At 37.5% G+C, this 24,338-nt stretch overlaps 2 protein-coding genes across 2 annotated transcripts; both read left to right on the forward strand.

The window, feature by feature from the left end:
- Positions 1-1,918: 1,918 nt before the first annotated feature.
- grapa (GRB2 related adaptor protein a) lies at positions 1,919-15,119 on the forward strand. Its single transcript, XM_058769341.1, has 5 exons — positions 1,919-2,265; positions 2,342-2,439; positions 5,459-5,578; positions 13,841-14,009; positions 14,445-15,119. Exons 1-5 carry the CDS (start codon positions 2,188-2,190, stop codon positions 14,622-14,624), a joined length of 645 nt encoding a protein of 214 aa, XP_058625324.1. The 5' UTR covers positions 1,919-2,187; the 3' UTR covers positions 14,625-15,119.
- Positions 15,120-17,057: 1,938 nt separating this feature from the next.
- fam83ga (family with sequence similarity 83 member Ga) lies at positions 17,058-23,746 on the forward strand. Its single transcript, XM_058770280.1, has 5 exons — positions 17,058-17,685; positions 18,585-18,752; positions 19,719-19,843; positions 19,964-22,931; positions 23,029-23,746. Exons 1-5 carry the CDS (start codon positions 17,224-17,226, stop codon positions 23,482-23,484), a joined length of 4,179 nt encoding a protein of 1,392 aa, XP_058626263.1. The 5' UTR covers positions 17,058-17,223; the 3' UTR covers positions 23,485-23,746.
- The last annotated feature ends 592 nt before the right edge of the window (positions 23,747-24,338 follow it).

Below are 24,338 nucleotides of genomic sequence, written 5' to 3' on the forward strand. Positions count from 1 at the left end.
CAAGTCAGAGTAATTTTCATTATCTATTGGTACTATCCACAAGGTTTGAACAATAATGAGCAGTGAAACTCAGATTTACAGTCCAACATGAATATTAGTATTATAATAGCCTTTAAATGTGGATTATAATATAGGCATAATATAAGACATGGCTTACTTGTAAGAGATGCAATGACTACAAATTATTTAGTCATCTTTAACGGATGATTCACACACAAATGACAATTCTGTCATCTTTAATGTTGTTCTAAACCTGTATGATTATTGTGAAGAATGTTAATAAACAAACAGTTTTGGTTGTATTGTATATATCTTATTTTATTTTCCACAGGAAAAAAGCCTGTAATTCAGGTTTGAAACATAAATTAAAGTAAATTATGACAGAATTTTTTTATGTTGGTTTATCCTTTTTATTTTATCCTAAACTATTTGTTTAAGAGAAAGTCGGGGGGGTTTTTTTGCCAAAGAATAGCATGCATAATGTCTTTGTAAATGAGAATGTAAATGATCTGGTTCTTAATCATAGGCCACAGGGTCATATTGCTCATATGAGCAATACTAGCAAGTATGAAATGGTTGCACTGCATCTATATTTTTCAACCTCTGTCACCGAGACACCCCTCTGTTTGTGGTTTCCTTGTTTCATGCTCAGGAAGCCCTTTTTCTGTCCCCCATATAATGTTTATATCGTCGATTGTGTTGCTCCAGATATATATATATATATATATATATATATATATATATAAACACACACACATTCACACACTGTGAGAGAGAGTATATATAAAATGTAATTTCATTAAATAATATCCATAAACACACACATACCAACACATATATAGTTTCCTCCAAGTGGTGAAATTAATGCTACAATGGGCTTCCTGCTATGAAATGTTTCTTTTTACATAAGCATCTTGACTTTCTGTCAGCAGCTTCACACCACCAGCAGTTTCTCGTGTGCAATCCTACATCTGGGTGCAAGTGACATTCACAGACTGTCTTTTGTGGTGCAAAATGTTTCCAAGTTGAAGTAACCGTTTAAGTCGTGGAAAATATTGTGTTAAGTGCTGTTGACATCCTAACTACAAGTTTATGTCTGTACACATACAGTAGGTTTATCACATTTAAGTGATCATTCATGAAGCAACTTTCTTTCTTTATGGCTAAACTTCAAATGTTCTGAAAGGGAATTTGTAAACAGCTCCTCTCTGCCTTGGGGAGTGTTCATAACATCAGCTCAAACAGCAATAATGACTTTCTGTGTGCGTAATGAGTCCCATTACGGTCCTCTTGCATAGGCAATGCCAAGACAGACTCTTTGAATTTGATCATGATGTCTCGAGTGTGACATCTTACAGTAAAATAGTGTATTTTAAAGATCTAAAATGAATAAAATAAATAAATGGGTATTCCCATTCTGCAACTACTCAACCCTAGAACATGTGAAATACAATCAGGTGCATATCAATTGCAATGATAATTTAGATGTGTGTTAGAGAGAATGTGTGAAATATCTAGCCAAAAATGGGACATCCATGTGCATTTCAGGCCTGAACAGCAGCACCGGTAGAGAAACATTCATTGTGAGGTGTTCAGTGAGTCACGCAGCTCTGGGGACGTTTGCTCATCTCGAAACACATATGTTCTTTGAATCAGGAATCATCGCTGATTTGATTCATCTCCAGCTATTTCCAGACAAAGAAGGGATAGTAATATCTGAGGAAAAGTCTAAACACTTGCTCAGTGACAGATCTGCTCATAAAACAGCAGTCAGGCAAACACATGCGTGTTATTCTTTACTTGTAATACGCAGGTCCGGCTCTCTGATGAGGGGAAGTTTTCAAGAGGTCATTGTTTTCATCATCCTCCCATCATTTTTTCAACTTTCCTGTTTCTCACATAGCTGTATTTCCTTCTATTAGAGCGCACTGAGACAGGAACTGCCACCCCTGCCTCCCTCCCTTATGCTTCTCTCTCTCTCTCTTTTAGACCCACACACATTCTCATGCTTGTTCTCTCGGTTCATTTATCTCGGTGCGGTGTTTGACAGTGAGCGTGTCTCTGGACGGGCTGTTTCAGCGTGGATGCTCTCTGGGCTCATCCTTTCCTCTCTTCTGTATTCTGTTGCTGTGGTGGGACGTCTACCCACATTGATCTTCTGGGATCTGGCTTCACCTCCAGCTCAGGATGGAAGCAGTAGCTCTTTACAACTTTTGTGCCACGGAAAGTGACGAGCTTAGCTTTCAGAAGGGAGATGTACTCAAGGTAAGAGCAGTTTTGTGTTGGTTTATGCATTGCTTGCTGAAGGATATGATTTGCTTATTGTCTTTTCTTCCACTAGATCACTAATATGGAAGACGATCCTAACTGGTACACAGCAGAGCTGGTGAACAGGAAGGGCTATGTACCTAAAAACTATATCAGCGTAAGGCCGCACACGTAAGTACAATTTTATGTCTGTAATCCTTGGAAAGTATTGATCTGACTTGTGTTGGTATTGATTTTGGTGGGTATAGTCTTGATTCAGACACACTAGATCAGAATGGTTGTGGGAACAAAGAGCACATGTGAGAATTGTCTCATTGTCTCCTGCTTTTCAGAGAAAAGGACTACGTAAATCTCAAATTTGACTCCAATATACCAAAGTGTGTTATCATATGTCAGATATGTCCATATAAACTCAAATATTTCTCATAAAATTCTTCCAGGATCAAATTATTTGAGCTGTTATATTTTGTTTTTATTTTTTACATTATTTTATAGGTATGTGATGTCAGTATACAGTGGGTAAAAAAATTATTTCATCCCCTGCTGATTTTGTAAGTTTGCCCACTTAAAAAAAAAGAAAAAAAAGAATCATTTTTATAGTAGGTTTATTTTAACTGATAGAATATCAAACAAAAAAATCCAGAAAAAAAAGCAGCATTCAAATGTCAAAAAAAGATTTACCTTTTAGTAAATCAAATAAGTATTTGATCCCCTTCGCAAAACATGACTTGGTACTTGGTGCAGAAACCCTTCTTGGCAATCACAGAGGTCAGACGTTTCTTGCAGTTGGTCACCAGGTTTGCACACATCTCAGGAGGGATTTTTGTCCCTGTCCTCTTTACAGATCCTCTCGAAATCACCAAGGTTTCTTGGCTGTCTCTTGGAAACTCGAAGTTTCAGGTCCCTCCACAGATTTTCTGTGGGATGAAGGTCTGGAGACTGGCTAGGCCCCTCCAGGACCTTAATGTGCTTCTTCTTGAGCCACTCCTTTGTTGCCTTGGCCGTGTGTTTTGGGTCATTGTCATGCTGGAAGACCCATCCACGACCCATCTTCAGTGTTCTGGCTGAGGGAAGGATGTTCTCATCTAATATTTTACAGTATAGCCCTGTCCATTGGCCCCTCAATGCAGTGAAGTCGTTCCTGTACCTTTAGCAGAGAATGTTGTTTCCACCTCCCAAAGCATGATGTTTCCACCTCCGTGCTTGACTGTAATGTTCTTGGGGTGATGGTCAGCATTTCTCTTCCTCCAAACACAAGGAGTCGAGGTGATGCCAAAGAGCTCGATTTTGGTCTCATCTAACCAGAGCACATTCTCTCAAGCCTTCTCTGAATCATTTAGATGTTCATTGGCAGGGCCTGAACATGTGCTTTCTTGAGCAGGGGGACCTTGCAGGTGCTGCAGGATTTCAGTCCTTCACGGCGTAGTGTGTTACCAGTTGCTTGGTGATTGTGGTCCCAACTGCCTTGAGATCATTGACAAGATCCTCCCGTGTAGTTCTGGGCTGATTCCTCACCTTTCATCATCCTTACCCCATGAGGTGAGATCTTGCATGGAGCTCCAGACCAAGGCCGATTGATGGTTATTTTGTATTTCTTCCATTTCCGAATAAATCGCACCAACAGTTGTCTCCTTCTCACCAAGCTTCTTGCTGATGGTCTTATAGCCCATTCCAGCCTTGTGTAGGTCTGCAATCTTGTCCCTGATGTTCTTTGACAGCTCTGTGGTCTTGCCCATGGTAGTAAGAGAGGTTGGAATGGAAGATACAGATTCTATGGACAGGTGTCTTTTATGCACACAACGAGCTGAAATTAGGAGTTTCTTCTTAAAGTGACAGGACTAATCTGTGTTCCACATCTGCACATAACCAATCTGTGGGAGCCAAAATTCCTGCTGGTTGATAGGGGATGAAATACTTATTTGACTTACTAAAATTTAAATCTTTTTTTAACATTTGTATGCTGCTTTTGTTCTGGATTTTTTGCTTGATATTCTGTCTCTATCAGTTAAAATAAACATACCATAAAAATGATAAACCCTTCTCTTTTTCTCTTTTTTTTTTAAGTAGGCAAACTTACAAAATAAGCAGGGGATCAAATAATTGTTTTCCCCACTGTATGCATTATACAATGTAAACATACACACACAGTATAACATTTTTTATTATTATCAATGTTGAAAACAGTTTTTGCTTACTTATATTTTGTGGAACTTTAGAGTAAGATTGATTGATTAAGATTTAATACTTTTATTCAGCAAGGATGCATTGGTGAAAAGTGACATTAAATACGTTTATAATGTTACAAAAGATTTATATTTCACATACGTGCTGTTTTTTTTTAACCTTTATATCCTTTAGACAGTCTGATTTTCACAAAAATATTAAGAAGCAAAAAACGTTTTTAAGGAATAATTGATAACAGCTGAACTGAGCCTGGTTTCTGCCAAGTTTTTTTTTTCTTCTCTCCATTTCTGTCACCGATGGAATTTTGGGTCCTTGCTGCTGTCACCTTTGACTTAGTTAGGGACGCTTGACAGATTGCACAGACACTAGAAGAGAGCTGAACTGGATGAGGACATCTCTGAATCATCAATGAATTGACTTTAACTGGAAAAATGACTCTTCGTTATTGTCCTCTTGCATTACTGACAAACTTTTCCTGTTTGACACTGTAAAGCTGCTTTGACACAATCTGTATTGTATAAAGCGTTATTAAAAAAAAAGTAAAATAAAAAAATTATTCAAATCTGCATATCAGAATGATTTCTGATGGATGTTCAGGATGTGACACTGAAGACTGGAGTAATGACGCTGAAAATTCAGCTTTGTCATCACAGGAATATTTTACATTTCAAATGATCAAATAAAACAGTTGTTTTAAATGGAATAATATTTCACAATATTACTGTTTTACTCTATTTTTTAACCAATAATGCAGCCTTATTAGTTTTTAACCAATAATGCAGCCTTAAACTTATTTGTTTATAAAGATTTTTAGCAGAAACACCAGTATGGCTATGAAAGAGCAAGCTTTGTTAAACAGAAATGTCCCTATAGTTTGCCAGTACTTTTCCACATAGTAATAAAGTGAATAAAAACATATGCACAATGCTATTTATGTTACAGCAACCTTTCTAGCTGTTTATCGCATGTCAAAAAACCCTCCTGTGCCCCTCTGTCCTGTCCACAGATGGTTTGCAGGCCGTATCTCCAGACATGTTGCCGAGAATCGACTGTGCCAGCAGGAGTGTGGAAGCTTCTTAGTAAGAGAGAGTGAGAGTGCACCTGGAGAATTCTCCATGTCGGTGAGGTAAGACACATCCCAGCCTTCCTAACCAAGTCTGCTTTATGTGCTGTTGTTTTTGGTCATTGTAATTTGTGACCCTGGATCACAAAACCAGTCTTAAGTCGCTGGGGTGTATTTGTAGCAATAGCCAAAAATACACTGTATGGGTCAAAATTATCGATTTTTCTTTTATGCCAAACATCATTAGAATATTAAGTAAAGATCATATTCCATGAAGATATTTTGTAAATTTACTACTGTAAATATATCAAAACGTCGTTTTTGATTAGTAATATGCATTGCTAAGAATTCGTTTGGACAACTTTAAAGGCGATTTTCTAAATTTTTTGATTTTTTGGCACCCACAGATTCCAGATTTTCAAATAGTTGTATCTCGACCAAATATTGTCCTATCATAACAAACCATACATCAATGGAAAGCTTATTTATTCAGATGATGTATAAATCTCAATTTCGAAAAATTGACACTTAAGACTGGTTTTGTGGTCAAGGGTCACATTTGTTGTTTGCTGCATGCCTCTTAAAGGTACGGAGCCCCGCACATGACATGCAGAAAAAAAAAATAGTAGGCTAAATCATGTACACGATTTACTAATTCGTTCCTTCGATTTATAAATTGTGCACACGATTTACTAATTCGTTCCCTCTATTTATAAATCGTATGCACGATTTAGCAAATCGAGGGAACAAATTAGTAATCTGAAAAATGAAAAAAATTTCTCTTTTCTTGCATGTCACGTGCAGGGCTCCGTATAAAAGCATAACTAGAAACTGAATAATGAGGAAAAAATGTAGGGTCCATCAAAACCCATCTGACCTACTTTGCAAAGGACGCCAATATCCTCTGCTGCTTAAGAAAATGTACCATGAAGTTGTCTGAAAATGAGAGCATCAGAAAGCTATTACGTCGGAGCAGAGATTTCATTTAAAATTCATCAAGTGTGCTGGCGCTGGAATCACATTATTATTCTGACTGGCTCGTTACCATCCACTTCTTGATGGCTGAGTTGGGTTTGGATGGTAGAGCACAAGCTTGTCTGGGATCCCGGGAATGAGCTGGCTGGGATAATCAGCGCTGCGGTCTTGAGTGAGGGCTGGCCTCAGGTGTGGAAGCGCTGGTTTGGGTTATTGTGAGATTGAATGACTGCACAGCACACTATGAAGAGTGGAATTGGCAGCTGGTCTGCAGGTCCAGGGCTAATGTGTGACACAGCTCTGCATGCATTCCTTGAGAGTGCTGTCTATGGATACAGATTAATAATCAGACTGACACAGGTGTGATCTCTATGTGATCAATGAAATCTAACTCTGGCATTTTAGTTTAATGTCCATAAAAGCTGTTAAATGTCAAAAGAAGGTCATAGTGCAAAATAAGCAATGTGAGTGCCTGGAACGCCTCTGATTTTGTAAATCTTTGATGACTTTGGGCATTAATGTCCAGTGCCATCCAGATTTGAACTGGGTTAATGGGAAGAGACCCTAAGAAACCTCAGATGCTCTGATTATTTATTATTATTATTTATTTTCCACAGTACTCAAGTTCCCGTTTTTCTTTGAGACCGTAAACTACTGTTTTAAAGAAGATGTCCTGGGATTTTCAGATATGACAAATGTCTGGTCATGACAGCTTCCTCTTTTTGGGTTTCAGCATATTCATTAACATGCTCTAAATACCCTGAGTAAGTGTTTTTTACTGTGCAGGACATGTTTAAAAGATGTTTTAAGAATTTGTTTGATTGCTTAACAGAATCGTTGAGCAATTTATGTTGAGTGTTGATATCTACGTCTGGTTGGCAACTCAAGCATGGAGCCTGCATTGATTTCAATATAAATTCAGAAAGCAGTTTTTATAGTATTTTTATAGTAAATTCTTAAAATCCTGGAAAAATGTACATTAAGATATAAACAAATCATTCTGCAATATCTTTCATAACTAGAAACTAGAAATTATACACAAAGTTTGGGTGATGTACATGGGGGTCAAGAGTTTTTTTTGTTTGTTTGTTTTGAGAAATTAATACTTATATTGGGTAAGGATGCATTAAATTGCTCTGAAGTGAGTAAAATACTTATAATGCTACAAAATGTATATTCAAATGATTTCTGAAGTATCATGTGACACTGATGACTGGAGTAATAGATGCTAAAAATTAAGTTTTGCCATCAAAAATAAATTAGGCTACATTTTAAAATATATTAATATAGAAATGTTATTTGAAATTGTAAATGTTAACATTAAATAACATTTCACAATATTACAGTTTTTACTGTATTTTTGAACAAATAATAGCCTTGGTGAGCATAAAAGACTTCTTTTAAAAACATGAAATGTTACCCACTTAACACTTTTGAATAGTAGTGTATTTTAATGGAAGTTTTTTTTGTGCAGGAAACCACTCAATCCAATTTGTCAAATATGGACAAACCCAACCATTGGGTTAAAAAATTAATTACAAAATTTAACCCAATGGTTGGGTTTGTCTATATTTGACCCAAGTTTAAGTTGAAACAACCCAGCATTTTTTAGCGTACATTAAATACATATTAAATGCATGCAAATGCAACTTAAAAACATATCTTTTATAAACATTGTTTTCAATGTTTGTATGATATCAGCTTTACAGTTTGTCACTGGGGCCGTACCATTTCAAAAGGTACTAACTAATGTGAACTTTTAAAGTACAAATAATGTGTACCATTTAGGGGTAAATAAAGTACAAAAATGTACCTTTTAGCTTTTGTACCTCAGGGTACCACCTCAGTGACAGCTTTGTACCTTTCTTCTTAGTGTGTACAAAGGAGGTGCTGTCTATCTCATCTGGCTCTTTGCCACAGGTCTAGTCACTCTACTTGGCTGAATGAAGATTGGTGAAGAAGATAACTAAGCTGTGAAATATCTAGTGAACCATCTGCTCCGTCTAAAGTGGGACACTTTCAAGTTTAGACAGCTTGAATGGCATGACCACTGCAATGACATTTTTCTATGCATAATAAAGTAAAAAGTATATACATGTGTTCACAATTTCTAAAGCAGATATTCCTTTTATTACTTACTGAAAACCAAAAGCCTTAATCCTAAAGTATCAAACCCTTCACTAAGTGTAACTTGTCCTTCACTATTTGTAATACATGCATGATGCTTTAAAAAAATGGGTCTTGTTGAAAAGAGTTTTAGAGTGCTAATTTATTTCTAAGTTAGCTAGCAACCACTTAGCAACAAGCTAAAACTATTTAGAACACCTCAGCAGTCACAAGACTTGCTGGTGTAAGCAACCACCTAGCGACACCTTGGTATAACCATCCAGAACAACCTGCGTGTTTATTTATTTTTTCTCACCGAGTGGTTTCATTATGTTACTAATGATGACAAAAAATCATTAGCATCTTCAGTGAAAGGTGAGAATGCCAGCAAGCAGGTAATCTTGCATTGGGGAGCTAAAGCTTTCACTGGGCTGTTCACTAGATAAAATGATTAAACTGTCAATCACACTAGTTCAAAAGACACTGTAGACAATGCAACATACCACAGCCATTTGCTGTTCCCTCAACACATGCAAGATGTACCTGCCTTGCTACAAACCACAACAGCTTCGAAGGTTCATGCACTGAATGTAGGTCATTGTTAATGGCACTGACGGCTGAGAGAAATGACAGGTTTTGCTGACGAACCAACAAATCATTCACATCTATATTTAATTACAGCTTCTGTCCTCACCCATGCCCTAAACCTCATCACCAGCATATCATGCACAGACTTTGCTAGACTTTATTTCTGTTAAAACAACCTCATTTGGCTGGACTTGTGACTCATTTGTCCTTGTGACTTGTTTAATCAGCACATGAATAGCACTGACGGATGAAGCATCTACTGACTTTCAAGAAGCTTTTGAGGAAGTACAGTATTTCACATTAACAAACATTATGCTTTTCACTTTCTTAAAATGAGCTTAAAAGTCTTGGCACTTGGTTTCCAGGTAAACTGAGTGACAAATGGATTTTATCATTGCTGCACTGCAGAAAGCAGAGAGATGTGTATCATTGTGAATGCACAAAAAATTATGGGATGACTCACGCTCGTACCTTTGATCTACTTTACTCTGAAATATCAAGATATCTTATTAATATTCGTAAAGCGCAATTCATCTTTAGACATGCCTTCGTCATACAGTTGAAAGAAAGTTTGCTGTTTCAAACACTGAATTATTTAAATGTTATCACGACTTTGAAGAGAACATTTGCAGAATCTCTTAAAGATGTCGAGCTTTGTATGCTAACACAACCAAAGAAACATCAAAGCTTCATTTAGAAGACATGCTGACTAATTGTTGTGAAATGTTTGGCCTGCATTGAGTATAGCTTTTTACAGATCCTAAAATGTAAAAATAAGACTTCGCAGAGAGGATGTTTTGAACCTTACTGTTTTAAAGCTGTCATGATTGTTTAAAAGCCAGACAATTTGTTTGATATTTCCGTGCAGTGAATGTTATTCATTTTTAAAGTAATTTTGTTTTGTGGCCCAAAACAGAACTGAAATCAGTTAATCATAGCAGAACCTTTGTTCTGCTGACATATATAGTTTGTATCTACAATCTAGACACAAGCATGACAGAGAAACGATGTTTGGAACAGTGTTGCTATTGTTAACTAAAACTGATTTAATAAATGTTGCATTGGCAACTAATTACAATAAGTTTAAGTTAAGCACTAAAATAAAGCTAAATAAATATATATAAAAATAATAAAAATGACAAAAGCACATAACAAAATAACTAAACCTTACACTAAAAATACAACCCAAATTCCAGAAATGTTGGGACGTTTTTTTAAATTTGATTAAAATGAAAACTAAAAGACTTTCAAATCACATGAGCCAATATTTTATTCACGACAGAACGTAGAGAACATAACAAATGTTTAAACTGAGAAATTGTACACTTTTATCCACTAAATGAGCTCATTTCAAATTTGATGCCTGCTACATGTCTCAAAAAAGTTGGCAAGGGGGCAACAAAGGGCTGAAAAAGCAAGACATTTTGAAAAGATTCAGCTGGGAGAACATCTAGCAACTAATTAAGTTAATTGACATCAGGTCTGTAACATGATTAGCTATAAAAGGGATGTCTTAGAGAGGCAGAGTCTCTCAGAAGTAAATATGGGCAGAGACTCTCCAATCTGTGAAAGAGTGCATAAAAAGATTGTGGAATACTTTAAAAACAACATTCCTCAACGTCAAATTGCAAAGGCTTTGCAAATCTTATCATCTACAGTGCATCACAACATCAAAAGATTCAGAGAAACTGGAGAAATCTCTGTATGTAAGGGACAAGGCGGAAGACCTTTTTTGGATGCCCGTGGTCTTCGGGCCCTCAGACGACACTGCATCACTCATCGGCATGATTCTGTCATTGACATTACTAAATGGGCCCAGGAATACTTCCAGAAATCACTGTCGGTAAACACAATCCGCCATGCCATCTGCAGATGCCAACTACAGCTCTATCATGCAAAAAGGAAGCCATATGTGAACATGGTCCAGAAGCGTCGTCATGTCCTGTGGGCCAAGGCTCATTCAGACTGTTTCAAAGTGGAAAAGTGTTCTATGGTCAGACGAGTCCAAATTTGACATTCTTGTTGGAGGGAGACCTTCCAGCGTGTTATCAGCGTTCAGTTCAAAAGCCAGCATCTCTGATGGTATGGGGGTGCATAAGTGCATACGGTATGGGCAGCTTGCGTGTTTTAGAAGGCTGAAAGGTATATAAAGGTTTTAGAGCAACATATGCTCCCCTCCAACGACATCTATTTCAGGGAAGATCTTGTGAATTGTAGCTATTGCACCCCAACATATTGTAGCTATTGCACCCCATTCACACGGGGCATCTGCGTCAACACTTGACGGAGGGCGTGTCTGAAGCTTGGTGCTGACGCGACCGTCATAGTGACAATAGACCGTCAACTTTTCTGGTGTTGCGTGAACGAGATTGGCTAGCGCCTGCACTAGGGTATTTGCATAAGGCGATCTGATTGACTGACACCTGCGTTGGCGCTTTTCAACTTCTGCCGCGAGCAACGCCAGTGAAGCGACACGACGGACCCACAATTCAGTTCGGCAACACTTGACGTCATTCCATTCAAAGTAAATGAGAAGTGTTGATGCCGACGCCCCGTGTGAATGGGGCGTTACAACAGCATGGCTTCGTAGTAGAAGAGTCCGGGTGCTGAATTGGCCTGCCTGCAGTCCAGATCTTTCACCTATAGAGAACATTTGGCACATCATTAAACGAAAAATACATCAAAGACAACCACAAACTCTTCAGCAGCTGGAAACCCATATCAGGCAAGAATGGGACCAAATTCCAACACCAAACCTCCAGAAACTCATAACCTCGATGCCCAGACGTATTCAAACTGGTTTGAAAAGAAGAGGAGATGCTACACCATGGTAAACATGCCCCCGTCCCAACTATTTTGAGACCTGTAGCAGGAATCAAATTTGAAATGATCTCATTTTGTGAATAAAATGTTAAAATTTCTCAGTTAAAATTTTTTTTATGTTCTCTATGTTCTATTGGCTCATGTGATTTGAAATTCTTTTAGTTTTCATTTTATTCAAATTTAAAAAAACGTCCAACATTTCCGGAATTCGGGTTGTAAAATAAAACCTGAAAATGTAAAAGTAAAAGCTAATTCAAAATATTAATAAATACTACAATATAACAAATATATAATATTAAAATAACACTGGTTTGGAAAACCTATTTGAAAACAGTCATTATTGCGTTTCTGTTTGGAGCGACTAGTGGCGCACTGCACCTCTGGTTGTGTTCGGGTCAAATTGACCCGAAGAAGATTTTCTTTTTTCCGAAAATACTAGTTAACGTTATCGCATTGGACTCAAACTTACTGACTTTGTTCACATAGGGTATAAGGACTTCTCATAATTTTTTTTAGAATTTTCGTATTTTTTTGTGGGTTTTATTTCACCTAGTAACACTTGTCGTGCACAAAGTCACACTTGTATAACTTGTTATAACTCTCTCTCTCTCTCTCACACACACACACACACATGCTCAAACTGCCTTGTCTTTGGCCTGCATTGACTTCAAAATAATCTTTTTTCCATCCTTCGACCAGAACTTTACATCAACTCCAGCTGGGTCCTCAAAATCAGAAGATTGCTCCTCTTCAGTTGTTGCAAGGTTTTCAGCTTGTTCAGTGATGTTTTCCTCTTCCAATATATCTTGCAATGCATCTTCACTGTAAGATTCATCTTCAGTTGTCCCTTCCTAGGCATTTGTATGCTGTAGCATTTATTTGTAAACTTTTGTCTAGTCTGTGAGAACACGAAAGCCTCAAAACCTATTGTCATAATGTTTTGTCTAGAATGTGGTGAAAGAAAATATTATTTTGAAGTCAGTGCAGGCTAAAGACAAGGCAGTTTGAGCATGTGTGTGTGTGTGTGTGTGTGTGTGTGTGTGAGAGAGAGAGAGAGAGAGAGTTATAATATCAGATTCATAAAAGCATATTGCATGCAGTTCAGGGTAGGATGAAATAGGTGTAATACTCACAATAGTTTGTATGCATAGATGTGTGTGTGTGTGTGTGTGTGTGTGTGAGATAGCGTGAGTATACATGCATCCACACACGCACTGGTCCAAGTCCTTTATGTTTGCAAGCACAACATGCTCCTGAATACTAGTTGTTTCTCTTACTTTCATTCTTCCCCATTCACTTTCAATGGCCGGCCATTTTTGACAAGTGTGACTTTTTGCAATTTTGTACAAAATTAAAACATTTAAAAGCAAACTTCCTGATTAAACATTAAAGCACACTAGTGTGATAAACAGTGCAAATTTTCATAATTTTTTATCTCATATTGTGAAAATTATTCATAAAAAATGCTTTTTTCACTCAAAAAATTAGGTGCCTACTTTCGGATAAATGAGGCCTACGATTAATCAGATGCAAATAGAAACACAAAACCAGTCCTAAATGAAAGAAAACAAGTTGACAAAAAGAATGAATCCAATATTTAGTGATAATATAGCATAATGACAGATTTATAAGCAATTGTTTGGAGTCCGGTCATTTTTGACCGGGAACAAAACAAGTGTGACCGGAGTCCGAACACAACCAGAGGGTTAAGAGTGACTTAAGTGTCCTGCTTTTTGGGGTCACTTTATGAAATCCTAGAGGGCTTATTCTGTAAATACTCTGATATTCTGTAGTGCTGTGTACTTATTCAGATTTTCTGTCTTCTCTGACCAGCTATGGGGATCATGTACAGCATTTCAAAGTGTTAAAGGACAGAGATGGCTATTACTTTGTTTGGGAGGAGATCTTCCCTTCCTTAAATCAGCTTGTGGACTTCTACAAGACCAACAGCATAGCAAAGGAAAGGACTGTGTTTCTGAGGGATACAGACCATACATTAAAGGTAAGACAACACTTACACATACAGCTGTACTTTTTGACAACAGCAATTAAAATTTCATACTTAAATGATTTTAAAATGACTGCTGATTTTTAAATAGCATATGTTTTTTGTTTCTTTTTTCCACCAAACAGCAAAAAGATTCTTGTTCAGATTCTATTTGTGCTTATTTGAGTGAACCATGTTCAGAAACCTTTTCCGGCTTTTCAAGCATACTTTCCATGTAAATAAACAATTACTTGATTGCCTTTTATCCAAATGACGTGTAATACACATCAGGAAAATCAAACTAATCAGTTATGAAACTACAAACAAATATCTCAGGTGTAATCGTAATGGTGAGGCACGTAAAGTATGACGTCAAAATGGACCTAAACGTGGAAAATATAAAGGCAGGCACAACAATAATGACCTTTATCTGTTATTGTTTCCCATCAGAGGCCCCATCAAGCACAGGCCCTGTTTGACTTCACTCCAGAGCACAACTCCCAGCTGCACTTCCTGCGGGGTGATGTCGTAGACCTGCTGGACTGCTCCGAATCTCAGCGCTGGAAAGGTCGCTGCCGTGGGCGTGTGGGCTTTTTCCCCCCTGAGTACGTCCAGCCCATCTATCAGTGACTGCCAAGGACAAGAACAACACTGTGTGTACATACGAGTATTCGAGCATCTTTTATTGGTTTAATACAACTGGAATGATCAAGCTGAGTAAGTTTGAAATTTACTTTGCAAACAGACAGAAATGAACTTATACAGCCACAGTTACTAAAGCATAATCATGCTGTTGACACTAAGATGAAACCTGTCAGCTTTTTTAGGGCAAACGCTCTAAACTAATCAAGCACCATTAAAAAAATACAAAAATAAATAAAAGTCTCTGAGCATACTCTTGTGCATTAAAATGCAAAATGAGATTTTGAATTGTATTAATACAATCTCTTCACTGCACTTTGCTTACAAATTTGGATATTAACTCAAAAACTTCTTTAATCAATTGCTATATTTATTGCACTTTTTTCTGTGTATATATTGTTCATAACTGTTGTTGTCTTGTTCTCTTTTGATGATGTAAATGTTACCATCATGATGACTAAAAATATATGAATATTAAAACAATTGTGTGTACGTGTCAGTTATCTTCAGTTAGTGTGTAATTTGGTTGGGTCAAGCCAGGAAATGACTAAAGTTGATACAAAATGAATATTTCATACCTCCATTATCTGACATTCTGATGGCAAAGTAAAACTGAATCCAAAAACTCTGAAGGGAGATAGTATTTTTCATCCATGGGTTTTATCCAGATTTTAGAATATTGCTTATCTATCTATCTATCTATCTATTTATTAATGAGTAAATCTGTGGTTACGTTATGTTAATATTTTTTACAGCATAAATTACATACCTCAATTGTGAAAACTATTTTTGGTTGTTCTTTTAAAAATGTAAGTTGCTACATATGGACTACAATGTTGTCCAATTTGCAAGGTAGCTGTGGGCCTTTTTTAGGAACTTTTAAGAAACATTTTTTTACACATCACAATTAACACATACCAAAAACACTTTCATGATATATATGTTTTAATAGCTGTTTCATATCTACTTAGTCTATGTTTTCAAAACTACAGGTTTTAGAACAGTGAGCAGTGAGCTCTGGAATGCTTTTCTGAAACAGACTTTCCAGGTCATTTTTTAGCCAAAAGAAAACAAAATTCAAAAAGAAACAACTAAAATATTCATTTCTATGCATTAACTTAGGGTAGAGTGGGGGAAAACACCCCTCCTTAAGGATTGTGCGATTTTTTCTTTCTTTCTGTGAAACAAAAGTTAAATGTGTTCAGAAAAGCTGTCAGTGACAATGACATAAATTATAAACCAAGTATGAAAAATGTCCAGTTTTCAAGTTATTAGATTTTTAATACAAATTTAATTTCTCCCACAGGTGGGGTAAAATGCCCCCAGTCTTACAAAGCAATTTTCTTTATATATTTACAGCAAAAATCAGAGTACAGGCAGTTCTAGCTTGAAATAATCAATAATTATGAATTAAAAACTTTTTGTTAGCTGATGCTAGCTGGCTTGCTAACTAGCTAACTGATGCTAACTTGAGGTAATTTTTAAATGTAAAGTTCAAATATTTTTATTTAACCAACTAGTTAGAATATATTTGATGGAAAAACAAAGGATTTGATGATCAGAACATACAGTAATTAAGTCATGTTCATTGGAGGCATTTTACCCCACCTGGCTTGGGGGGTGTTTTACCCCCAGATATTTTTTGTTTGAGAAACAAATACTGTCATCCTGAAAATATAATTATCTATAACACTTAAATTCCCTATCTACAGGCCCTATACTGTTCTCATACAACATCTTTGATTTTCTACAACATAAGCTTTTTTCTTACTGCTGAAAATGAGATCATTTACTGTGAAATGTGTTTTCTCTCAGATAGGCTCATGCTTCATTGTGAATACTTCTACATCACTCTTCCTGCTAAAAAAAAAACAAAACAATAGAAGCCCAATAGAAACCATCACAGAAATTCCAATGGTTTCCATTAAAATACCATTATAAACCATTAGCTTTTTCCAGTAAAACCAAAATGTGTTTTGGGCATTTTTCCAATAGGGTGTAACATCCCACCAATAGAATCCATCGCATACCAGTAGACACCATTATAGTTTCCATTAAAACCAATACAATTCCCATTAAAACCATTACATTTTCTATTGTGTTTTGGGCAGGGTTCTATTGTTTTTTTTTTTTCAGCAGGGTTGTCAAAGTAGTCCATAACAACAATACAAATTTATCTTGACTTTATCTTTGGGAAAAACAGTAAAGGGGGGAGGGGGCTACCTATAGGCTAATACAAACTCCATTCACCCATTTACCAAAATACCGCTCATTTTTTCCTTCAAACTGCAGTACAAAACGTTCCCGCTACTAAACGGCGACTAATATATTGAGGTTGAATAACATAAACATTGACATAAAGTGTGAGTTTCTCTTACCATTGGTTGATAGTGAGTCACGTGACTAAGGTGTGCGCGTTTACCTGCTCTTGCATCTGTGCGTGAACACACTCTTGACTGATGAGCAGAAGCGAGTGAACCGGATCTTACACTGTACGCGTGTGTAGGTTAAATTAAAGTAGTCTAAACTTGTCAATTAAACGCAAATACATTTTAAATGCTGTTAAAAATACAGCCGATTTCAAGTAATGGCACTATCACAGGTTCAGTGCCTTGATAACAATCACATCAACTTGCGCACTAACGAGTCCAAGCCGGACTTCTTCTACAGCGAGGAGCAGAGACTTGCGCTGGAGACACTCATACATGAGGGACAGGGCGCCTATGAGGACTACATCAAAACACACAACATGCGCTGCTTTCTGTCGGACCTGGAACTCGAGAGGATCCTCAGCACTGTGGAGGTGTATAGCCCGGGCTCCCCTGATCATACCGCTGAGCTGCTGCTGGGGGACAGTGATGGAGAGGAGATCTCCCTTCAGTACTGGCCTGACCGCTCAGACCGCTCCATCCCACAGCTGGACATCGGCTGGCCGGACAGAGCGTCCTACCGCGGAGTCACTCGTGCTCAAGTGTACACTCAGCCCCCTTATGAGGGGCAGTCACATATTAAAGAGGTCGTTAGAAAAATGATCTCCCAAGCACAAAAGGTAGGGGATGAATATTATAGCTGTATTATTATGATTTTATGATTTTTGTTGTGACTCATCTCCGGTGAATAAGACACTGAACAAAGTCCATTGTCGAGATCTACACGTGTTCTCAAGCTCTTAAAACAGTCAAAGCTCTGAGCTGTACACTCTCAGAAAAAAAAAAAGTAGCCCACAAAAGTTGTTACTGTGGGCAAAAGGTACAACTTTGTACTTTACCCCTAAAGGACACATATGTTAAGGTACTAGTACTTTTTGAAAAGGTGCCACCCCAGTGACAGCTTTCTGAGAGTGTAGGGCTGGGCACTGCTGGGACTTTGGATTTTACAATTAGAAAGTAAAATTGTAAAACAATTCATATAGGCCCTAAATATAATTTCAAGATTATACATATAATTTAAATAAACTGACATTCTAATGAAAGTTTTCAGATCTTGAAAAATGTAAATTAAATGTCATGGGAAATTACCATGTGGACTTGACAAAAGATCAGATCTTCCTTCCACTGAGGCTCAAAATCCTTTTTTGAATTAAAAAAAAAATAATGCTTGGAGAACATGATCATCAGGTTTTTACACAAACTTCATACAGCTTGAATATTGGTGCATTAAAGCAAAATACACTTTCAAATTCTGTGAATTGTTTGCTTCATGCAAATTATGATGATAATATATAATTTGTAAATGAAGAAAAAAAAATAACTAGTGTCCCATGCACTTTTCTAGATCTGATGTTTTAGTCACTTGGAATTAGTTTTTCAAGGATGACAAGTTGTTGTTTTTTTAATCCGTGTGCACAGTTTTATTTACATGCATTATCACTATCAGTATGTTTTTGACAGGTATCATACAGGTATCACACAAGTTCTTGTGTTTTTATTAATACCTGTCCCTTTGCAGGTTATTGCAATTGTCATGGACTTGTTCACAGACATTGACATCTTTAAAGATCTCCTGGATGCAAGCTACAAACGGAGAGTTTCTGTGTACATTATGTTGGAGACCACCGGAGTGAAGCACTTCCTGAGAATGTGTGAGAAAGCAGGCATGCACACTGGACACCTCAAGGCATGTCACAATTAATACTTTAAACTCATTTGAGTTGCAATTTAAGATGATTTATTAATCATTTATTAGCAGAAATCAGAAAGTCTAATTTTCCAAACAGCCTGAGGCGACTGTGAGCACTTATAACTCTTAACACTTGTGTTTAGAGACAGAAACAGATTTCTGCTGATGATAGATAGTTTTGAAATACATTTTTGAAATGACATTGAAACTGTATTAAATAAATTAAATGTACAGTATGTAGTATTTATATACAATAGAAGATTTTTTTTTTAACAAATCTATAGAATATTACAAGTGTATTCACTATAATCCATTTAGATCACTATAATCCACAAAGAGATAATAACTTCTGTCTGTGTATCACCTAAAAAGGCACCACAAAAACTTGGTGGATAGTAAACAGTTCTGGTCACCCACAAAAAGAAAATCTAAAAACTGACGTGTGAATAGTGATGAATACCGAAGATTGCAAATGTAGCATATGATGTGTTTACATTCTAATGTGATCATATTTGAATAGACTTTTTGATGTAATCAAGTCACTCGCTTTTCTTGGTCAGGCTCAATGGCATAAACAGAGTGTGTCAGAATCAATGTCTTAACAATAAAAGGCATTTGCAGACTCTAATAGGTCATCTTGGTTTATAAATCTTGTCATTTAACCCTCTTGGTACACATGAAACCCTGTTGGTAGATAAATTGAATTGGTCTCTCATTCCTAGAGGTAGTAAAGAATCATCTCTGTCATACCCCCATATATATATATATATATATATATATATATATATATATATATATATATATATATATATATATAATTTTTAGTATTTGTCTTTATTCATTTATATATTAATTTAAGTTATATGCCATTGAGAGAGAATTTCTTTTTGTTTAGAATGTTCTTTTTGTTTGTTTTGTTTTCATCTGCACATTAACAAAACGTGCTGAACTGTTTTCCATCAGAACTTGAGAGTGCGCAGCATCAGAGGGGCAGAATTTTTCAGTCGATCCTCATTGAGAGTTTGTGGAAGCCAAAGCCAGAAGTTCATGTTTATTGACGGAGACAAAGCAGTCTCAGGGTCATATAGGTAAGTTTGGTCAACCCAGTTTATCAAGATTAGACCTAACCTAATTTATGATTCTGGTACATACATAAATGCATTCATTAAAGTAGTTATTTCAATTAAAAATGTTTTCTTTACTCTCAGTTTCACATGGTCTGCCTCTAGACTGGACAGAAACCTCATCACGGTTCTCACTGGCCAAGCAGTCGACACATTTGACTCTTTGTTTCAGGACATGTATGTGATGTCTAATGAAGTGTGTCTGAACAAGATTAATCTGAGCAGTAAGCCTGAACCTGAGTTCTTCCCTAAAGTGGTACCCACTCTACTCCCCTCAGCCACCACAGCACTCAAGCTCATTAACCCAAAATACGCTCTTGTTTCCAACTGTGCTTTCACTACCAACAGACCTGCATCTGACCAGACAAGTGCCAAGAATAGCACTTCCAAGACACCAGTGGTGCCACCGGTTCACCCGGGACTGCGCAACCTGGGAAAGGCGAACATGATCAATTATGTGCCGACCTGGCCCGATCCTGACCCGCCAAGTGACGTCATTGGTTTCATTAACATAAGAGACTCCAACAAGCCATTGCAAGCTCACCTAATGCGTTCAGAACTCTTTGGAGTGTCTCAAGCCATCCGATTCAAGGATCGTTTTCATGAGCCAAAGGAGTCTTTATCTCTGAGGGCTTGTCCTGGACCCATATCCCAAACTCCCTCTTATCCTGAAGCTCCAGCTCAGAAACAAACATCAGGTGAAGCACAGAAGAATTTTGATCAAAATCAACATCAAAGAAGCAGCCGGAGTGAGAATCTTATCTCGCCTTTGGAGAAGCTGGAAACAGTGCATGTGCTTGCCTGTAATAAAGTAAATAAAGAGGAACTATGTGTGATGGAAAAAGAGCTGGACTCTATATCTTTGCAGAGAAAAAGCATTAATACTGAAAAAGACATTCCCAATACAATTTCATCTTTCGCTCGAGACGATACAAAGCAAGCTCTGGATACTCTACAACCTCTGAAATGTCCTGCCCAAACCTCAGAGGAACTTGACTTGAAATCATTATCATCAGCGGTGTTCAACAAAAGTCATCATGACTCACTTGCCCTCATAGACACTCCCTCTGTTAAGCAAAGCCAAGATGACCAAGTCATAAATTATGTTGCCACTCAAGACCACAGCGATACAATTCCAGACACAAACCAAAATGGTTGGAAAGGTACACAGACGTCTAACTTTGACTCCAGCACCTCTTCATTGTCTGATGAATACTATGAGTGCTTTAGCCCTGTGGCTGACTTTAGGACTGTAGGAGATGCCTTTGTGCCTGAAAATACACCAGAATCTTTGCATAATTCAATGAAAAACAGTGAAAAAGAGCAGGAAGTTCCTTGTTCAAATTCATCCCCAGCTCAAGACAGTACAGATTTGGATAGTAAACAGATGTTGTTTATTCCAAAACTTTTAAAAACATCTTGCAGTATTGTTTTCAATTTATTATCTGCAGACTTCAAAACAACAGCTGCAACTTCCAAAACCACCTTTGCCGAAAAAAGAGACGAAGGTCAACTACCAGACAGTGAAACCTGCTTCTCACAGATTCCTAATGGTTGCTTCAGATTCTCTTCAACTTCAGAGGAATACTTTGAGTGCAGTGATACAGTGGGCTTGAAGTCAGAGATTTATGGTATTGATCATAAAGTGAAACTAAGCTCACTGGAGACATTAAGCTCGAATGAACAACTACATGTACTGAAGCCTGTCCTGGAAATTGAGAAACTCTCTGAGCTGAGCAGCCAGAACACGAAAGAAAATTATGAACCTAAAATGCATTTTGGACAAGAGCAGCCCGAATTTCAACAAATACTAGATAAGGCAGCTGACCTGGCACTTTTAAAGTCTGAAGATAATACCCAAACTCAATTGGATGAGAAAGATCACAGAAAAGTACAAGAGACTGAAGTTACGTCAGAGCCAGTGGTAGAAAGCAAATCGATGAGTAACATTTCTCAAGAACATGAGATAAGTGAATCTCTGAAGGTTTTAGAGAGACAGTCCAAGGAAGAGTCTGTAGAGTTAGCTGAGAAAGTTGAGAAAGCACCAATGCAAGACTTACAATTTGAGGTAAGTCCAGATTTAGCCTGTGAGCAACCTGAAAAAGAGCCACTACAGGGCATACAACTTGATGAAGATCTGGATTTATTATGTGAGGAAAAGTCTGTACTGTTAGCTGAGAAAGATTCATATCCACAACCACAGGACTTAGCATCTCAAATAAGTCAAGATGTAAAGTGTGAGGGACAATCTGTAACGTTAGCTGAGAAAACTGCAAAACCACCACTGCAGGATTTACAACCTGAGGTAAGTCTAGATTTGATTTGTAAGGGACAATCTGTCCAGTTATCTGAGACTACTACTAAACCGCCACTACATGACTCTCAGTCTGGGGAAAGTCCAGATTTAATGCTCACACCTTCAGAAGTGAATGCTATCCCACAGTCGGCAACAGACAATGAATTTAGGAGCTCAATACTGCAAGATAAAGCAGATGTAACTCCTGTAATTCCAGAGAAGACCAAGGTAACAAAGTCCATGGAGTTCCCTAAGAGTGAGGAACTGCAAAACCCAATGGCTGATTTAGATTCTGGATCAAATCATCCACTCAACCTAAAATCCGAAGAGCATGTGAATGAGCATTTAAAACTTCTGAATGATGAGGTCAGTCCAGCCGTGTTAAAGAGGAAATCTGAGGAGCACAATCCTCAAGAGAAAGTACCAGAACAGTTTGAAACCATTGAGCTGCTGATATTAGAGGATTCAGACTCCCAGGAGACAGAGCTCAACAATTCTGAACCCATAGGACCAAGAGCTGCACTGAGAAAAGAAACAAAAACGAGCAAAACTGAGTCTATAGAACCAAAGACTATAAATGATAGAAAATCTAAAGAGAATAAGCTTGTTCATGATGTTTACAGTAGGCATAGAAAGCAAACATGTCACCCGACAGCTCTGATTGATGAGAAACAAGAAGGGGAACATATGTGTACAAATCAGATGAACAAGAACCTGCCAGAGGCAAAACCCAAGCTGGAATGTCTGGTTAAGAAGGTAAGAATATCTTACTGTACTACCAAGAACACAAAACTAGTTTTGAAAACTGGATTAAGAAAAATATCATTAACTAATGTTCTGTTCTTCATCCTAGCAACCACATCAAGCATCATCCAGAATTCCTATTCAAGCGAGAGGAGGGTTAACTAAGTTACCCATCAGCAAAGCAGACACTAGCAACTGTTCATTTGGGCTTCGGGCTCCTAAAGCTGGCATGCATAGACACCCATTTGGAAAACCACTGGGGCAGAATAAGCCTAGCACTACATCATCTCCATCTCCTGAAAAATTGTTCCCAGGAGGAGTTGCTTCAGTTAGGTCAACACAAAGACCCCCTTGCACAGTCCCTGCACCAAACGGTCCCACATCTCCCTCAAAACTGCCGCAGGTCCAGCTGATTGGTGCACCTAAGATCGGGCAGTCAGACCAGCCAAATATTTTCAGGAAATGTTCTGCGTCCTTAACAAAGTATAGTTGCTCTTCTCCTGGAATTTCCTGTACAGCACAAGTAAAGAAGCAGGCGACTAAAGGATCTCCGCCAAACAAATAGAATAAGGCATCAAATTGTTGTATACTAATTTAATGAATGTAATGATGTGCAATAGAAAACAAAATGCTAAAAGGCCACTGGGTTATTGTAGTATTTTATTGAACTTTTATTGAACCGTGTGAGATGATCTCACATAAAACTATGCTTTATTTATTCTAGTTAGCCAGCAGAAAGTTAATACAGGATTAACATAGGATTTTCCCAATACAAATCAGTATTCTAACTGATGAATGTTTTATGAATGTCCTTAAAGGGATACTCCACCCCAAAATGAAAATTTTGTCATTAATCACTTACCCCCATGTTGTTCCAAACCCATAAAAGCTTTGTTCGTCTTCAGAACACAATTTAAGATATTTTGGATGAAACCTGGGAGGCTTGTGACTGTCCTATTGACTGCCAAGTAAATTACACTGACAAGGTCCAGAAAAGTATGAAAAACATCGTCAGAATACTCCATCTGACATCAGTGGTTCAACCGTAAAGTTATGAAGCGACGAGAATATTTTTGTACGGAAATAAAACAAAAATAACGACTTTAGTCAACAATTCGGCACCGTAGCATCACCGTAGCACCATTTTGGAGAGTATCGCTGCATCGTATGCTCTTCCGTGACAGCCGCGACATTGGGATGCGCTGTTTGTGTTCAAATCAAAGCGTAAATCCATGTAGAAAATGTATCCTTGTGTCTCGGCTGACACAGAAGAGCATACGCATTTTGCATGCAGCGATACTCTCCAGAATGTTGAATAAAGTCATTATTTTTGTTTTATTTCCGTACAAAAAGTATTCTCGTCGCTTCATAACATTACGGTTGAACCACTGATGTCAGATGGAGTATTCTGACGATGTT

The sequence above is a fragment of the Onychostoma macrolepis genome, chromosome 03 (genome assembly GCF_012432095.1).
Source record: "Onychostoma macrolepis isolate SWU-2019 chromosome 03, ASM1243209v1, whole genome shotgun sequence".
Classification (NCBI taxonomy): domain Eukaryota; kingdom Metazoa; phylum Chordata; class Actinopteri; order Cypriniformes; family Cyprinidae; genus Onychostoma; species Onychostoma macrolepis.

Excerpts from the sequence above, each read along its gene's own strand:
- grapa (XM_058769341.1), top strand. The coding sequence starts at position 2,188 with ATGGAAGCAGTAGCTCTTTACAACTTTTGTGCCACGGAAAGTGACGAG. Across the intron at positions 2,440-5,458 it reads ATCAGCGTAAGGCCGCACAC|ATGGTTTGCAGGCCGTATCT; the intron begins GTAAGTACAATT and ends TCCTGTCCACAG. Across the intron at positions 14,010-14,444 it reads ATACAGACCATACATTAAAG|AGGCCCCATCAAGCACAGGC; the intron begins GTAAGACAACAC and ends GTTTCCCATCAG.
- fam83ga (XM_058770280.1), top strand. The coding sequence starts at position 17,224 with ATGGCACTATCACAGGTTCAGTGCCTTGATAACAATCACATCAACTTG. Across the intron at positions 18,753-19,718 it reads TGCACACTGGACACCTCAAG|AACTTGAGAGTGCGCAGCAT; the intron begins GCATGTCACAAT and ends GTTTTCCATCAG. Across the intron at positions 22,932-23,028 it reads TGGAATGTCTGGTTAAGAAG|CAACCACATCAAGCATCATC; the intron begins GTAAGAATATCT and ends TCTTCATCCTAG.